The sequence below is a fragment of the Quercus robur genome, chromosome 11 (genome assembly GCF_932294415.1).
Source record: "Quercus robur chromosome 11, dhQueRobu3.1, whole genome shotgun sequence".
In the NCBI taxonomy this organism is placed as follows: Eukaryota; Viridiplantae; Streptophyta; class Magnoliopsida; order Fagales; family Fagaceae; genus Quercus; species Quercus robur.
In genome coordinates, this window is record NC_065544.1 from 51,049,090 (window position 1) to 51,068,643 (window position 19,554).

The window sequence follows — 19,554 nt, forward strand, 5'->3', positions numbered from 1 at the left end:
CCATTTTGGGATTGTTCTTTTCTTCCTTTTCGTTTGCAATCCAAGGCAATTTTGCCACATTAAATACATATACATATTTTTTGCAAGGAGTAAAACAATGTCTGTGCTACTCTTCACTTTAAGAGTGTTCTGGCTCAGCTTGTTTTTTCCATAAGAATTGTTCATTGACAGACTTATCAGTTGGTGAATTTTTTGGGTCTATATTTCACATTTTTTTCATTACTTGCAGACGATATAAAGAGAAAAAGGAGGAAGTGGCTGAACCAGAGGCTGACCCTGAACAGGATCAGAGGACCGTATTTGCTTAGCAGGTAATCAAATGCATTTGGCATATGTATTATTTTGTTAATTTTGACAGCTTGAGGTCTGACTTATTATCTTGGCTTACTATTTTGAAGATTTGTTTGAAGGCAAATGAAAGAGATGTGTATGAGTTCTTCTCAAAGGCTGGCGAGGCTGGTATTGCCATTTTTATTTTTTTTGGTTTGTAGTTTATATAATTATATTTAGCTATCCCTAAAAGATGGTGTTGGATGGCAAGATCATAGGTTCAAAAGTCAAAATCCTCTGGGTGCATGTGTAACTTAATGAATAGAAAAAACAACTATTATAGAGTAGGTAAGGGAGGAGTTGTAGGGTTCTCACTAGCAGTTTGTGCATCTGTGGAGCTAACATATTCTGTCTCTTCAAGAAAATGGGCCTGAAGCCCTTTACCCTGTTTTACCATATTGCCATCCTAATTCTCAAATTTGACATTTGCCTTGGTTGAATGCACACAAACAAAATCTGGTGTAAGTGACCCCCACTTGTTTAGGCAATGATCAATTCTGGGTGGATTTGACGTAAAGCAAATTGACATGTTGTAAAATGAGGCAAAAAGTGTTCAATTTCAACTATGTATTTAATTCTATCCGTTGCTCAAATCCACCCTTAAGTGTTGAGGAATGTTGCACTATGAGTTGATTTTTCTTTTTTTCTCACACTCCAATGTAAATTGTTACCTTGTTTCTTTGTCTCTCATCTTTCTAAAATCTGGAGAGCACAATTTTTAGGTTTGAGACGCACGCCTTATAATGGACCGCAATTCAAGACAATCCAAAGGAGTTGGGTATGTTTTATTTTCCCTGAATACATCTTAGTTGAAATTGTTTTGCAGTTCACATACATAAACATAACCAATAAATGTTAAATTTTTGGAAATTTCATGTTGTATTAAATCCTAAAATTGCTGCTACATTTTTGTTTTTCAGTTCAATAAATGAAGCTATTTCGTTAAAGAAAGTAAACCTTCTACTCCCGTAGATATGGGATTTGTAAAAAACTACAATAGATATGGGATTTGCAGAAATTTGTGCCACATAGGTTTGGAGATCCATCTGTATTGTAAACAGAAAAAAAAGAAAAAAGAAAAAAAAAAAAAAGTCTATGAAAATAAATGGAATGTTCTGTTTGCCATAGCTAGGATAAAACATGAGTGGCACCAGTCCAAAATCTGGCAGAATGAATGTTGTCATATTATGTTCACCTTTGATTTATATCATTCAGGGGAAAGTTCTTTTAGAACTTGGGAAAAGTGATCTGCAAGGACCCTAGTTTCTTGCTGTAGAATATTTTAGATATTAGATATATTGTGATACAATGTTAATCTTTTTCCTGGGGTGATTAGTTTGAAGGGAAGTGAAATATTTTTAAGTTGGTACTCATTTAATTTAGTACTGTGTCTGGCGCTTGTAGTATTATTATATGTGCAATTCTTATGATTATACTAAAATTGTTTCTGTTGGCAGTTATATTGAGTTCTATGATGCAATGTCAGTACCTATGGCAATAGCACTCTCTGGTCTTCCTCTTCTTGGTCAACCAGTTACGGTAAAACCATCAGAAGCAGAAAAGAATCTGGTCCAGTCAACTACAGCAGTGGCTGGTGTATCAGGTGGGCTTATAGGCCTCTATTCAGGAAGGGCCAGAAGGCTGTATGTTGGGAATCTGCATTACAACATAACTGAAGCTGATCTTCGTCAGGTAAGCATAATTTGTTTGCAGTCATTCCATAGGATTATTATAATGCAAAAGTTATTAGAGTTGGTTGATTGGACTAACCTTAAGGCAGGTTGCAATGTGGTAAACCTGTGTAGGATATTTCAACCTGTTACAATCATATGCTTTTGTTGTTGTTTTTACATTTTTTTTGATAAATTCTTAATTTATAGTTGAGTGAGAGAATTTTTCAGCTATAAAGATTCCCTTTAGTCTTCTCACTGGTTTTCTTGATTTATTTTTCTTATGTTATGGTTATCATGCCTTGTCATTGAGACAGAACAACCTAGCTCTGATACCAAATTTTGATGCATAGCAAACACTGAAAAAAAAAACCTCAATAAAAGAAAGAAAGAAGAAAATGTAAAAAACTAGGAGTCAGCACCTAGTGTTGGCTGGAGTCAGCACCAAACCATTGGAAATGTTCCAAAAGAAATTTTACTAAGCAAGCCAATTGTCAATAACTCTGAACTCTAGGTGTCCTTAAATTAAACTAACCAACTTGACACTGAAAGGAAATTATTCTGACTAATAAAAAAATTCTACTAATCTAGACAGAAAATGAAATAAATACCTGAACTAAGTGGGAAAGTAAATAACCAAATTACAATATAAGTAATTAAAATTGTATCCCTAAATTAAATAGGATTTTTAATCAGTTGGGTTGACACGAGCTTTCAAAATCTAGCCATGTGATCTGGGACCTGCATCTAGTGTCTGTATCAGACTGTTACTTCTTTTTGGATTCTTGATATGTTTATTCTTTACTAAATTCTGTTGATCCATTGCTTTTATTTTGAACAGGTTTTTGAAGCAGTTGGTCAGGTAGAGCTGGTGCAGTTGCCTGTTGATGAAACTGGACCTTGCAAAGGATATGGCTTTGTCCAGGTGAGTACTATTTGTGAAACATTTGTGAAATTGCTTGAAAATGCAGCACTTAAAATTTCTATGCAACACAGTTTTGCATGCTTAACTACACGAGAAGCTTTGAATGATATAATTAGTCCTTTACTCTTATAGATTGATAATTGGCTTCAACATCACATACAGCTTGCATCTAAATCACTTGGTATAATATCTTAATATGGTGTTCTTGGCTCTGCTGATGTTCTAGATGGCATATTATATGCACACCAAGGTTCCTTCTGATTTAGTAGGCTAATTGAATAAGTTGTTTATTGCTGTTTGCACATCTTGAAGACGCAAGAAATGCACTGAGTCTGAATCAACAGTTGGAGATTGCGGGTCAGCTTATCAAGGTATTGCCATTCAATCTTTCAATGCACTGAGTCTGAAACAACAGTGTACAAATCTCATTGTTTTATTACCAGCTTCTTGTCATTTCACATATTTTAGGCTGTTACTTTCTGTAGCAGCGTATTAGTTAATACAACAGTTTCAAAGAGTTTTACTTGGTGATCCAGAGTCCTTTCTAAGATCAATGCTTTCAAATCAAACAATTGAATGCCTGTGTTGCCCTGTTACTGGTCTTTAGTAACTTGGCACGTGCTTCTGTATAAAACTTGATGGCATTCTTCTGCTGTCAGTGCTGCATGAATGAATGGTGTATGCTGTACCAAAAATTCTTATTATAGGCTCTTCTACTTTGAATATGATCTTTTACCTGACTTCGCTCCTCCTTTTCCCCCTTCTTTTCTTTTCCTGTTCAGGTTTCAGCTCTTACTGATCGAGCTGGAATGCAAGATGTTGGAGCAAATTCTGGTGATTTTGATGATGATGAAGGAGGTGGCTTGGTTAGTTATACCTCCATTTTCTCCTTTTTTTTTTTTTTTCTTTTTTTTTTTATAATATAAAAATAATAAAAATTCTTTCTCCTTGTTGAAGTTGGTTGAAAGTCTAACTGTCTAAGGCTTGATAATCAATCTTGATAATCAAAGTCTAAGGTGTTTGACTGTTCTTACATGTCTAAAGCGTGTATTACCTAAAGCATGCTTTTGGTGTGGCTGTTATGTCACAAAAAAAATCCATCATGACCTTATGTTAATCTTAATTGATTCTATGTCAACAATAATTTTGATATCTTAAAAGTTTTAGTTTTTGAGCCTATTTCTCCTTTTCTTTCATTTGCATTTTCAAGTAAGTTTTACATTTTCCATCTTTAAGTTATCAATTAACGATCTTTCTCTCTCTCTTGAATTTCTGGTGGGTCTGTTATTCACAATTTTTTGTTTGTTTTTTTATTTATTTCTCTCAAATAAATTATTGGCCAAGCTGACACAATTCTTCTTTTAATTCTCAGTCTCAAAATGCACGATCTCGAGCACTTCTCATGCAGAAGTTGGACCGCAGTGGCTCTGGATCTGGGTTTTTCTCTTCCTAGTTTGTTGCGGTATATTGAAATTGACCTCTTTCTTCTTAAATTTTCTTCCTTTCCTTTGAAGCGTTGCTGGTTCCGCTGGCACTCCAGTTTTCAATAGCACAGGCCTTACTTTACCAACAGTGCCTATTCTAGGAGCTTTACCTGCAGTATCTCCGATTACTCCCCTTGTTCCTGCTCTTGCTGGACATGGTGGTACAGGTCTTCAAGTTCCCATTGCTACTTTGCCAACTGTTGATACAATTGGTGTTCCAAGTGAATGTTTATTATTGAAGGATATGTTTGATCCAAATGATGAGGTTGGTGGGGCATGCTTTTTTAAACTAATTTTCCTTTCTTGTTCCTGTTGCTGATAATGTTCAAAATGATATCCCCCTTGGCAGATGGAACCAGATTTGAGTTGGACATCAAAGAAGATGTTCAAAATGAATGTTTGAAGTTTGGGAAATTGAAACATATATTTGTAGACAAGTAAGCTATTTTTTGTGTGGAACCACCCCCCCCCCCCCCCCCCCTCTTTTTTCCCATTCTTTCAAATATTCTTGATATATTTAGATAGAATAGAATACAGGAAAAGAATACATGTGACTGAACCTAATTACTTTGTTGAGGGTCTATAACTGACCCCAAAATTTTGGGACTCTTTGTTGTTGTTGTAGTATTTATGATTACAGGAACAATGCTGGTTTTGTGTATTTGCGATTTGAAAATACACAAGGTGCAGTTGCTGCACAACGTGCTCTCCATGGTAGATGGTTTGCTGGAAAGATGATTACTGCAACTTATATGGTAATTATAATTTCTCACTTCATTTTATTTTGTTTATTTTAATACGTAGTCCTTAATAGTAAAACTACACGTAAATTCTACAAATGCATGCAGGTGCCCCAGGCATACGAGGCTAAGTTCCCTGATAGCAGATAGGATTTATGGATTGTGGATGTGCAGTGAGAAGATGGCATTTACATGTCTTTGATTTTTTCTTGGGGATTGGGGGGAAGAGAGAGAGAGAGAGAGAGAGAAGCTTTTGTATGATACTGTCCTTAGGTCTGGCATATGAATTGCCAATAGATAAAAGATTGTAAAAAGAGGTCAGATTTATCATCAAGTTGTTATTGCCATTTGCTATCAAAATATAAGGTGTTAACATTTGTAGGCCAATTACTTCCTTTTTATTGGTTGTCTAAATGGGTTTAGCCTCCTTTGCTGGTTGCCAGCTTCTCTTTGATTATATGAGCTGATGGTATAAAGCTCGGATCATCGGTGAACGTTGGACGTTCATTGCTGGAAAAATGATTACTGCAACTTATGGCTTTTGTATGGGCGTTGAGCTGCTATGCTAGACGTGTTCTTTTTTACCTTGCCTGTCATGGATTTAAGATAGGGTTTGCTGCTTATGGGCTTGGAGCCTGGCCTGAAATATTTTTCCTGTGCTATGTGCCTTGCTTGTACTTCTCAGACGAAGATCTTATACAAGATCATGTTACCATCCGAACATAAAAAAGTAAGATTAGCTGTGTAGTAGTGATACACTCATGGTCGCTCCAGAAGCTTATAAACCATGAGTGGGGCGCATCTCTAACCGATGTGGGACTAGGGTGTCAAGCCAATATCGGCCAAAGTGCCTGAGGTGAAAATCCCAAACACCACACTCGGGGCCGAGAACAAATCCTTGCAGGCCTGGCTCCCCAAAGAGGACAAACGGCTTGCGGGGGAAAATAGTTTGGAATTTTCATGAAAAAGAGAAATAATTTATGCCTTTTTTATAAGTAAATTGTGGCAAAACAAAATCAAATATTGACAGACTGAAATATTGACAAACTGAAATGAAAAAAACAAAATCAAAGGACTGAAACGAATAAAACTTAGAAAGTGAGTTTAATATTTTAGCATAATATTAATTTACAAAATGAATATTTTCTTTAGATTGGTGAGTACATCTAGTATTAATTGTCGATAATAAATTAAACAAAGGCATTTATTAATTCAAATGAGTCAAAATTAAACATAATAAAAAGAAATTTTGATTTACATAATTTTATAATATTATAGAATGAAAATAGGGCAAATTACAGTGTCTAAATTGCATTCATAATCTGTGTCATCTGATGTGCTCTTTTACAGGAAAATGACCCTACAATTGAACATATTATCACTCCTCGCATAGCTCTTACAACTGTTGAATATTTGGCTTATGAATGTGGGAAGAATGTTCTTGTCATACTTACAGATATGAGTTCTTATGCTGATGCTCTTCGTGAGGTAATGTAAAATCTTTACGCCTTAATTTGCACTGGGGCTGTGCCATATACTGTAATTTATGAAAAAAAGAGAGGTCAATGTAAGGATGCATGAAGCTGCCTGTACATCCTTCAACATCTTTTTGTGGTTCTAATACTTGGAAATATATAATATATTTGTAAAATTTACATGGCTTCCTAGTATATTTGAAAGTCAAAACTTTTCTATTTGTCCAGACTCCAGAGTATTTTGAGTAGTCTGTAAGAGCCTCAAAAGTTTTCTAAAACAATTTGCTTGACACAAACAACCGATTGCTACTGTGCAGGTCTCTAGTGCCTGTCAAGAAGTGCGGGGAAGGCATGGTATCCTGGGTATACGTATACTGATTTGGAAACAATTTAGAAGTGTGCTGGAAGAATTGAAGGGCGAAAAGGCTCCATTACAAAAATTCTGATTTTAGCATTGCCTAATGATGGTAATGGATTCTCATTCTCAAATCCTCTCACCTATTCTCCGATCTTGTTTTAATAACAAATCATTTCTTGAATATTGATTTACAAAAAAAAAATCTTGAACATTGATATAAGAAAAAAAAAAAATCATGAACATTGATTTCTTTGTTTGCTCAGACATTATGCATCCAACTCCCGATCTTACGGGATATATCACAGAGGGTCAGATATACATTGACAGGCAGTTGAACAACTGACATGTAGAGTTTTAAAGGAATGTCATTTAGCATAGTAGTTCAATGGTGGGAAATAAATTTCAAGTGGAAGTGGGTTTCTTATTATCACAGTAATTTAGTACCATGTGTACATGATGTCAACATGTAAAACAATATTTTTAATAGGAACATATGTGTGTGTGTCATATAATAAACTAAATGCAACAAACTGTATCTAAGAAAACAGACTTAATAGTTTTATGCCATCATTAAGAATTTTACCTTCTCTATTGTAGCATGGTTTTGATGAGTTTTTTAGAGTGACTTGGTTTACAACAACTGGTTAATGACTGAAAACAGTGCATAGAACGAGCAACTCCCTTTTATAATTAAGTTCATGTAGTGTAACAATAATAATACAATAAAATTCTTGTAGTGTAACAATAATCTGAATAGAACTAGCAACTCCCTTTTACAATAAAATCAAGCACATAAAGTACAAAAGTCCATTAAACCATGAACTGAAACAAAAGAATGAAAACCTAACACTACAACCTAGTCCTAAAGAGTCTTAAAAATAATTTAAGATCTGAAATGGTTTTTCCTGAATCCTCAAAGTGCTGGGTATTTCTCTCCTGCTGAATGCACCACATCAAATAACAAGGGACAAACATGCAAACAACACCATTCCGATTTACAGCAATACCCATAATCAAAATGAATGACATCGAGACATCTCAAGCACGGCGTTTACTCAAACGCCAAGAATTCGGCTCGTGATATCTGTCATAAAGTGGCTCAATCCTTTCTTGTTGTTTTCGCTTGCTCAGCTTTGTAGAATCTGCCACCTTGAAAAATCTAGGCGCCATTTCCACAAGCCATTTAGGATCTATAACCATGACCTCTCGCGTGTACTCCTTTGTAGTCATCACCAGCTCATGGTAGATGACCCAGTAAGGTTGCCACTAGGAAAAAATAAAACTAGTTAGTTTGATGTTCAGTTTCATCAATCTAATAGTTTTTTTTTTTTTTTTTTGACAATAAATGGTAGAATAAAGTTATAGTATTTTAGTTAAATTGTTGAGAATGAAGTCATGAATCACCTTACAAAAATGTCTTTGACATTGTTATAATCCTTTCTAATAACCAAATAAAGAAGACAAATACATACATAACATGATGGCTTTCCTAAAAATAAAAAAATACTAATCACTTGTGGAAAATAAAAATTATGGGGAGCCAAGTTAGTAGGTGAATTAGTTATTTAGTGAGAAGTCACATTAACTTATTTTTATTCTACATTTTACAAATGCTTAAAACACAATGGGGAATATTCACTTAAAAATAAAGAGGAAATTTTCAAAGTCCAAAACTTAGTTCCAACTACTAATAAGAGCCTTATACCCAAATATGTCCATGAATTGGTCATCAAAGGTGAGGAACTTCAAAAGAATTATATTCAAGAAAATAAAATAACCTGCACATCAGAATAACAAAAAATTGATAGCACATTCTCTCTTGAAAAGAACATATGCAAGCTCCATCATTTAACTGATCCTCAAATCTCAAAAAACCCATTTATCTCACTTTTCCAACTTCAACAATCATACAAAACCCTCTAGAATTTTAAATTTTTAAAAAGAGAAAAATAAAGGCAGTACCTAAGTTTGAAGAATGTTCTTAACCTCCATCAGCGTAGGACCAGGGGACCATGATTGTACCACCACCCGCACCATTCTTCTTATTTCTCTTCCTCTTGACCATTCTACATGCATTAGGAATTCTAGAATAAGAAAAAATGATTACTCACTTAAACTTCCTTACCCATTAATTTTGTTTACCCATCATTGGATGATATATGAAACACATGAACATAAAATGACATGCCATTAAATAAAATTGAATAATTTAAAAATCTGAGAATTCCATGCATTCAAATAAGAAACTCAGCTTTTCAAACTTGTTTATCATATCCATTATTCCACTAAAGTTCTTAATTATATGAAAATACAGTTTCTACAACCAAAAAAAAAAAAAAAAAAAAAGGAAAAGAAAAGGTTTCTAGTTGCATCAAATACAAATAAGCCAAATAAATGAACTTTCTTGAGGATTCATCTTATCATTCACCAAGTATATTATGCGCCCTACCCATGGGAAAGTTCTCATATTCGACAATTGAAGACATTCTTGAATGCTTACATGCATCGCAAATTATGTACCCACTATTAAGTTTATGAGGGGTCTTAAGGAAAATAAGAATCTCATAAGTTTGAGGAAGTAATAAGAGCCTTTACCTGCTTTTGGCACTTGCATTTGTTTTAGCAATAGATGAAACACCAAGTTTTGTGCCTCTAGCTTTGGATTTATTCAAGTGGATCTGAGAAGCATTATAAGGAAGTATATACAAGGTTAGAATTTAATTCTAATTTTAATATATAACAGTTCATTTTACTCTTAAGAGACTAAATTTAATATTAAATTTTAGACCCACCACGTGTCACTTCAATCACCCTACCAACAACAACAACAACAACAACAAAAAATGAAGTATTGGTTGCAAGTTTTACCCCATTTACAATAGCATCTTGATCATGAAACAGCAGAGGCTAGTAGACTCAAATGTATTCAATGTTAATGCAGGTTATGGGTTCAAACAACAAGAATATCTGTTATTGCTTTCTTCCATTGGGATTTATTGCTTGATGAGGGATGACACAGAGTGATTCAACAACTGTTCCAATAACATATTATTGGCTATGTTAAAACTAATGCAAGAAAAAATAAATAAAATATGAAGATTTATTGAAATAGATACAATAAGCTAAAAAGGACATTTTGTATTAGAATTAACCAATTGAAAATTTTCGAAGCAAGTCATCTATCCACATAATACAATGGATATTTTGCTCTCATAAGGTTTGTGTCAAAGCCAGCAATAATAACTCATGTAATTCTCAATAAACCAACTGCTCATGCAAATTCTTAAAACACAAAAACTTGACTTAAAAGGGACTTCCCAATTTTAAATTAGATGGTGTTCTAACATATTGAAAATTTAAGGTTTTCTTTGTCTCCTAAAGCATCAATCCAAACCTCACAACTCAAGTATAATAAACACAATAGTCAAAGGATCCTAGAAATACCAAGGGAGTCAATTCCATACCGTACCGGCCAGTATCACCAGAATATACCGTACTGGCAAGCAAACTGATACATATAATCTCCTGTTTCGTACCGGAAAAAATACTGGCCGTACTGGCCAATTTCGGAAAATACTAGCTGGTACCGGGCGTACCGGCCGGTACAGGAAAAAAGTTTTTTTTTTTTTTTTTTAAGTTTTGTAATTTTTGAATTTTTGTTAGGACAGAATAGTAACTTATTTGCATTAACTTATTAGTATTATTTGTTTTCTTAGTATGTAATGGTAACTTTTAGGCTCCACTTGGGAGTTCATAAGGGAAGGGAATGGAATGGAATAGAATGATCATAAGAGAATAGAATGGAATGGAATGTATTTAAGTAAGGAAAAGGAATGGAAAAGAATGGAATGGAATGAAATTAAGTAACCTTAATTGGATGTTTTAAAATAAACGAATGAAAAGGAATGAAAATGAATGGAATATAAGTAATCTTGTTTGAGAGTAACATGGAAGGAATAGAATGAAATCATTTTATAACAATATTACTATTAGACCCCTATTTTAAAATAAAGAATTGAATATACAAGGGTATTTTGAGATTTTTAGTAAAAAAATCATTAAATCAAATTTCATTCCCTCCCATTCCTCCCAATTTTGGGGGGAATGAAAATTTGAGGTTTTAAGGGAATAGAGAGGAATGAGCGTTCCCTCCTACCCATTCCATTTCTTCCTATTTAAACTCTCAAACAAGGGAATGAGCTTTCCATTCCCTCCATTAAAACTCCCAAACAAGGGAAGGGAAGAATATTCTAAAATGATTTTTTTCATTCCTTTCCATTTCATTTCATTCCCCCCTCCCAAGCGGAGCCTAAGCTTTCTATTTTTTATATTGTGTTTTTTTTTTCTTTTAATTGATACTAAAGTCTAAAACCATGAATAATTAGTTCTGAATTGAGGAAATGTTTTATGGTAAACTTTTATATTTATTATAATATATATACACACACACATACATACATACATACATACATACATACATATATATTTATTTATTTATAAATATAAAAAAATAGCGGTAAATCCGAAACGGTACACCGGTATTGACCGGTATCCGAAATATATCGTACCGCTGGTCAAACTGGTACAGCCTCCGGTACGGTATTGACTCCCTCGATAAATACACTTTCAATGCCCTAATGTCACAAAAATCTTATAGTCAAGTATTTTGACAGACAAGTTGCAGGCAATTTCTAAGAGGTCAATCCAAAGGCCAATGCTATTTAATCTAAGGGCTTGATAAGACGTAATGAAACTACCAATGGTCAACGCTATTAATTTCAAAACTGTAATAGTTGTTAGTTCCAAAAGAGAAAAAATAAAAATATAAAAATAGTAAACAAAATAATCCCAACAAATTTCCTGGGTAATCATTCAGAAAACAACCCAATGGAAATTTTCAAATAGAGCAGTTGACATAGGGAAAAAAATTAGGGAAGAAGAAGAGGCATGAAATGGACCTCATGGTCATGGAAGACTGTTTGATGTCCAAGTTGGTGCGGTCATTGACTCTGCCATAGGAAAACAAATGTCAAAAAGAATGCCTACAATCTGCTTCTTGAGGACTCTCACTGCCTTTCCACAAATCCTTTCAGACAGAATTAATCATGTCCATAGAGGGGTTTGGAATCTGATCCGGAAAGTTAAAGTCCCCCTGAGAATCTGCAACTTTATGTGGAAGCTTATGCATGATGGCCTCCCCACTCTCCTAAGTCTAAAAAATAGAGGAATACCAACCCGAAGCACCTGCCCCCTGTGTAATGATGAAGATGAAGCCACAACTCACCTATTTCTGTCTTGCCCTTTTGCTAGAGCTTGCTGGCATGGATCTCCGTTAGCTGTTCATACCTGATCTAGCCAATGTCTCGGTGCAGCAATGGGTTGGGAATTTATTAGACAGACACAAAAAACTGGAGGCTAAGTCAATGATTTATCTTCAAGCCATTTTCACTACATTTTGGACAATCTGGAACCACAGAAACACTGTGGTTCATGAAGGCAAACAATAGTGAGAAGTCACATTAACTGATTTTTATTCTACATTATTTTACAAATGCTTAAAACACAATGGGGAATATTTACTTAAAAATAAAGAGGAAATATTTACTTAAAAATCGTTGCAATAACATCGAAGTCATTATAATAGTTTATGCGAAGTGTTGCAATAAAATTTGAGGTAATAAGTTTGTGTTACAAAAAAATTTTGTTGCAATAAACCTTAAATATTTTAATAAAAATTTTGATGTAATAATATATTTGCTATTGCAATAAACAATTTATTACTTCGAATATCTTGTAGCAAAGGCTATTATTTCATGAATTTTATTACAATAGATTGTAAAGAATTGACAAAAATAATTTGGGTTCAAATTATTGCAACGGTATATTTATTGTAATAATTATTTTTTTTCATATTTTTTCTTACAATATATTGTAAAATAATTGGAATCAGATGATTGTAATAATATATTCATTGCAGCTTTATGTTTGTCATTGCAATAGATTGTAAAATAATTGATATTTAGTTATTGCAATGTTAAATTTGTTGCAATTAGCCATCTCTTTGAAATTTCTATTATAATATATCGCAAAATATATAATTGGTATCAAGTTATTACAATGTCGCAACTCATTTGAATACTAAATGTTACAAACCCATTAGTAGAATTCATCCTTGAAAACCGGCTTACAAGAGGAAGGTGCACAAGAGTTTATAAGTATATGATTAAGTTTACACTTAACCAATGTGGGACACTAGGATCATAACAAGTGCACAGCTAAAATAGCCGTGCACGGTAGCTATGGAGCCAAAAAATATAGCTTTGGCTCCACCATTGTAGGGCACATTTTGGTATTTGGTGGAGGAAAAAATAGCAATATAATTATTTAGCATCATCAATATGGACAGTCTAAAAATATATTTTAACATACTTTTAAACTAAATAATTTTTAGCAAAAGGCTGAGACAAGTTTGCTAGCTGTATATCCTTCTTCCATGAAATTTCCTTGGTGCAATTATTCGATCTAGCACTAGCAGTGCCATGCTTTTTCTCTTCCTTGTTTTCTCTGGAAAGTAAAGACTAGAAACAATAATTTTCTGACCATGCGCAATGCAGTACAAACAATAATTTAATGGCCTGTTTGGAAGTTTAGAAAGAGAGGAGAGTAGAAGGGAGTAGAGGGGAGGAGAGTAGTGGAGAGGAGAGCAGAGGGAATGGTTATCCCCTGCCTTGTTTGGATGTTTTTAAAATTAGTAAGGGGGAGGGAAGTAATTAGTCCTTCCTCTTGTTTGGATGTTTTAAAAATTAGGATAGAAATGAGAGAAAATGATTTAAATAGACAAATTTACTCTTATTTGAAAATGGACTTGCAACATTGGTCTATGATTAATTTGTTAGATTAAATAATTATTTAATCAACATTCTCATTCCATCAAATACCACTAATAATAGTATAAAACTACTATTAACTATTATAAAATAATTTTTATTACCTCAAAAAAAATTATAACAAAAATAAAAATAAATTTTCTTTATTTATGGGAAATTTTCAAGAAGCTTCACATAGGAAGCAACCACGACCCGAACTGATCAATGACCGATTTTTGTGTAGAGTTCCGGCTCTAGACCTCGACGAGTCCTTCGGCTTCATCGTCGGTGACTCGTCTTCGTCCTCATCCACTGAAAAGCCTAGCTTTGCTCCAGATCCAGAGACTAGCTTCATCAACTATTAATTGCTAAGCAAACGGTGAGTCAGTGAGAGAGTGAGTGAGTGACTCGCCAGGGAGCTCGAGATTGATGAAAGAGGACAACATATCAGGGTGAGAGTAGCGAGCGACACTGTCGCTCTCACTACCATGCCCTGCGCCTTCTTTTCTTTTTGGTATTTTTCTCGGGAAACAAACGGAGCGATGTAGAGAGGAGTGTAGTGTAAATGTTGTTAGATCAGGGGGGTTGTTTAGCTTCAGTGTCAGGGAAATAGTGAGATTCAATTTTTTTTTCATTCACCTTAAATTTTCTCAGAAAACAAACAAAGATTATTTGTATAATCAGTTTGTAATTTTGTTAATTTAGAAAGGGTAAATTAAGGAATTCATTTGATCAATAATATATCCACTCTACTCTCCCTCCAAATCTCTCCAATTTGGGAGAATTAAAAATGAGGGGTTAGAGGTAGTTGAAACTCCTCTAAACCCCTCCCCCTCCTTTAAAAAACTTCCAAATAAGATAATTAAATTACTCTCCCTCCCTTTACTCTAATCTCCCTCCTTTTTTAAACTTCCAAACAGACCATAAGTTTTTCAAAAGATAGAGGGCCCATACAAACAATAATGCATGTTGGAAGGAACATCCTAAATTATTTCCATAGTTCTATTACATATTTGTTATTTTTTTTATTTCACAAAAAAAAACTCACATATTAATAATTTTAATTTTTTTACAAAATGCTCACTTCATTTTAAGTTTTTAACCCCCCGTAATATAAAAATACACAATTTTACAATTTTGATTACTTTACCCTATTTCCATCACTTTAACTCTACGATTGATTTCTGCCTCAATATGCATAATAAGGCAGTGCGTGTACTTAGATTTCCATCAAATTCTAATAAAGAGAAAGAAAGTGCCAAGAAGAGGAGGGAGAGACAACAGCAGGAGCAAGAGCTTGCAAAGCACATTGCTGAGGAGGATGACAGTGAGTTTTGATTGCACAGTAATATGCAAAAGGCACTTCAATGCTTTATGCAATGTTTTCCATCAAGTTTTCATTTACTGGTTTTTTTACCATTATTGGACTTTTCGTTTATTTTATTTTATGTCTTAGGTTCATTGCTTAAAATCTAAATGACTTCTCTTTCACCATATTGAAGTATATTCTGAAATTTCATCTGTTCCCGAGTAATTTTTTTTTGTGTTGATGGCGGTTACAAAGTGAATGTTCTACATTTTCTCAAGGCATTAAACGAGCACTTATTGCTTTACCCTTCCTAGAGTGGGTTGGACCAGTTGGTTGGTCTATGCCTGTAATTTGCAAATTGGTGATTGTTATATTGTTGTTATGTATTTCATGGTATATAGTCCTTGGTTTAAAACTCTTTGCTGGGAGGACATTTGAAGTGTTTTAAATCAAAGTTGCTCCTCAGAAGGTTTGGTTTAGTCGAATTTGAGATGACTAATCTTCTGAACATGATAGAGATTTTTATTTTATTTTTTATTTTTAATTCCGCTTGATTTTCATTATGCATTCCACTTCCACTTATATAAATAGAGTACAATGAGATAACCTCATTACCAATCGAATGTCCTAGGAGGTATACATTCTCTCTTTCACTTTTTGTGAGCGTGTTTCCCAATAACGAAAAGAATAGAGAATAATTATATTTTAAGTATTGGACATATGCATTTTCCCTTTCACTTTTGGTGTGTGTGTCCCACAAAGAATGGAGAAAGTTCATGTTTAATAAGAGTATTTAAATATAGTTTTATGTTTTGCAATTCATAAAATGATGGGTCCTACACTTCAATTTATTGTTTGGCCAATGTTCTCTAAAATTCTAAATATAGTTTTCAAAAAATTGTTTCCTATTTTCCTTATTCAAAACAAGATTTTTGAAAATGGTTGAGAGGATGTTTTTAGGGTATAGAAAATGTTTTTATTGGCATAATTATAAATAAATTGAAAACAGTGGACCTCACATATTTGTCCACACCCTTCTATCTTTTAAATTAATAAGTTTATCTTTATCAAAAAAGAATTCTTACACTTCAAATTTGAAACTTATAATTATAAAAATAAAATAAAATAAGTGATATACAAATTTTATACATTACTTTTTGTAGATTTTTTTTTTAAAAATCTGAAAAATAGACTTTTTTTTGTTTTTAATATTTTATAAATTGTTCTTAAAAGTGGGAGTCAAACACATATAATATAAAATTACCATCTAAAAACTAGTTTCAATTTCAATTTTTTGAAAATTACTTTTATACTATTTTGAAAATAAAAACAAAAATCCTCCTTATAGCCCTTATTTGTTTATTTATATTTTAAACCTGCCCTTGAAGCCTGAAGTGTGTGGGTTACTCTTTTTTTTCTTTTCTTTTTTCTTTTTTTTATGGCCAAAAAAGGGGGTTGGGCTACCATTATGAATTTGTGACTCACCCCCTAAGAATGACTATAGGGACACCCTCCGTTAGCGAATATTAGATTGAGCCCTAACAAACTACTATGGTTGTGAGTGAATGCAAACTTCACCCTAATCCCATAAGAGAGCTAATAGGAGAAAAATGGAAATTAACATTAAATTTCAAATATTATAATTAGTAGGTTAAGTTTTCAAACTATATTTTTTTACTAGCATCTTGAGTCTAAGAGACTCGATTTATGGTCTATAAATCGAGTTTTTGGGACTCGATTTTCATGGGTTATTCACGTCTGATGTGACACTTTTTCTACATGGCATATACCTGGAAATCGAGTCTCTAAGACTCGATTTACATCTAAAAACAAAACAAAGAAAACCACAACGACAACAGCAATTCCTAAAACTATGTGTTCATCAGAGAAGAATATGTGTTCATCCGAGAGGCCTGGGTCGCGCTGCGGCCTGGGTTGAGCTTGCATCTCCATTTCTTCTTCTTCTTTTTTGCTGTTTCTGCATTTTGGGTCATTAATAATTATTATTTTTGGGTTAGAAGACTCGATTTTCAGGTAGATGTCACGTGAAAAAAGTGTCACATTAGACGTGAACAACCCATGAAAATCGGGTTCCAAAAAATCGATTTATAGACTCTAAATCGAGTCTCTTAAACTTGAGATGCTAGTAAAAAATATAGTTTGAAAACTAAAACAAGTAATTATAATATTTGAAATTTAAGGTTAATTTCCTGATTTGACTGAACTAATAAATTAAGAGTTAGTTGCAAGAGGCAGCTCCACTTTCCGCTAGGGTTTAAACTTCAAACATCGGACCCCAAGAAAGGGAACGTGTGGGTTGTACTCAGAGGTACAATAAGTTCAGTGATGCTATTTAATCAAATTCGAAAGAATCAAAACAAGAGAAACCCTCGTCCTCCGATCATCAGACAAAAAGCAAAGTTAAAAAAGTTGATATTTTTAACAAACGTTTCTGCTTTGGTCGCTCAGTTGCAGCATTATCTTCAACCTTTTCCTCTTCATCTTGTTGGTTTTTGTTGGTGATTCCTTCCAACCTCTTTGGCTTTCTGGGTCTCATCCTAGCAATGTCTCAAACAAGGGAACCTCCTCCTCATCGTCGGATCCTCCAACAAAACAAGAACCATCTCCCACACGACATCGTACTCAACATCTTGGCAAGGCTGCCTGTCAAATCAGTCCTAAGATTCAGGTGCGTCTCCAAAAACTGGTACTCCTCTATCGCCACTCCTAATTTCATCTCCAACCACCTTATTTATCACAAAAACAACAACAACAACAACGACAACTTAGCTTATCTCATAAAAATTCCTCCTACTATTGCTTCTCCTCTTAACAACAACATCCCAATCTTTATCGGTGGTTACGACCACGCATTTAATAGGATTTTCCGAGTACCCAACTCCCTTTGCTTTTCTTGTATCTTCTGCCCTATCAGCTGGTTCATGCAATGGCCTGGTGTGTCTCTATCAATTTAGAGACGATCCCACTAATGCTGATCCTATATATTTGTGGAACCCCAGCATTAGAAAAGTTAAGAGGTTGCCTGATTCTATATATTCCTTAACACATTTTGATCGGGTTTCTACTGAATTGGCTTATCAGTCTGAGACCAATGACTACAAGGTTGTCAATATCTATCAAATGCCAGGTCCCAACCACCGTTGGTTTGAGGTTGAGGCTGAGGTTTACACATTAAGCTCTAACTCTTGGAGAAAGATTGGAATCTCATTGACAAACAATATTGTGGTCTCCCCTTTCACCAATAAAACTTCCACATTTGTTAGTGGGGCTTTGCATTGGTTGGGATACATTTCTGAAGCCGCATTTCCTTACATGATTTTGTCATTTGATGTCAATAATGATAAATTTGGAGAGATAGCACTTCCTGATGGACAACAACTGCTACCACAAGGTCTAATGGCGGACCCAAATTCTCTGATGGTGTTCAAGGGGAAACTGGCCTTCATTACATTGGGTTACCGCCACATCAGTGGCGTCATCAACTATGAATACAGTGACTTTGTGATTTCTCATCGTAATTCATGCTTCATATGGGTGATGAGGGAGTATGGTGTGCACGAATCATGGAGTAAACTTTTTTTTGTCAAGTTTGAAAATATTAACTATGTACATTTCTTGGGTTGCACCAGTCTCGGTGAACTGCTAGTTATAAAGAATGGAGTTTATCCCAAATTCAACGCCGAACGGAGACGCAAGGTGATTGTTTCGCTTGACCTTGAAACTTTACATGAGAAGGATCTTGGTTTCCAGAATGCTCCACATATAGCTAATTCTTTCATGGAAAGCCTTGTGTTACTTGATGGAGCAACTGAGCTATCTGGATAAGAAGTGAAATCTTAGTGATAATCGTAGGATTTTGTTATGTAATTGTGATACAAATGAGATCGTTATCATGTTGTTTCCTTTGGTATCATTTTGTTTTGAGGTAGGCAGAAAAGTATTGATGTAATGTAGGTGAATTTTATTCTTGATTTGTATCAAACATTAATGATTCTTAGGAATCTCATATTATGTCTCATATGTGTGCTGTGATCTGGTGTTGTCTAAATCCTAGAGCTACTGCTGTGTGCTTTGATCTGGTGCTGCCTGAGCCTATGAGCTGCTCTGGTGCTATGTTAAGTAGTGACTGTGTAAGAAAAGCTTGCTTGCTTGTATGAACTAATTCAAGACCAGTTGTAATTACTTAGGCATGTGTATGCTGATAAGGGCAGTATTATGCTAGCTTAATAGTGTAGCAGAATTTAGAGCATGTGCTCAGTTGTTGGAGCATGTGACTAATTGGTAGGTTGTTAGAGTTAGTTATGCCAGCTGGCACAAGGAGTTACTAGAACAGCTAGGTAATTTATCTACTGGTCAGGATGGTTCATGTACAAATA

At 34.2% G+C, this 19,554-nt stretch overlaps 1 protein-coding gene, 1 long non-coding RNA gene and 2 pseudogenes across 2 annotated transcripts; 3 read left to right on the forward strand and 1 right to left on the reverse strand.

Moving 5' to 3' along the window:
- Window positions 1–15,201, forward strand: part of LOC126707619 (probable 26S proteasome non-ATPase regulatory subunit 3) — a 153,546-nt pseudogene extending 138,345 nt beyond the window's left edge.
- LOC126707621 (uncharacterized) lies at window positions 1,071–5,536 on the forward strand (annotated as a pseudogene).
- On the reverse strand, window positions 7,627–9,273 carry LOC126707623 (uncharacterized). Its single transcript, XR_007648998.1, has 2 exons — window positions 8,969–9,273; window positions 7,627–8,248 (listed from the first exon to the last, which is right to left on the reverse strand). It is a non-coding gene; the product is annotated as an uncharacterized LOC126707623 (long non-coding RNA).
- Window positions 15,202–17,721: 2,520 nt separating the features above from the next.
- LOC126705190 (F-box/kelch-repeat protein At3g23880-like) lies at window positions 17,722–19,003 on the forward strand. Its single transcript, XM_050404110.1, has 2 exons — window positions 17,722–17,846; window positions 18,133–19,003. The coding sequence occupies exons 1-2, from the start codon at window positions 17,722–17,724 to the stop codon at window positions 19,001–19,003; spliced, it is 996 nt and encodes a 331-aa protein (XP_050260067.1).
- Window positions 19,004–19,554: the final 551 nt, after the last annotated feature.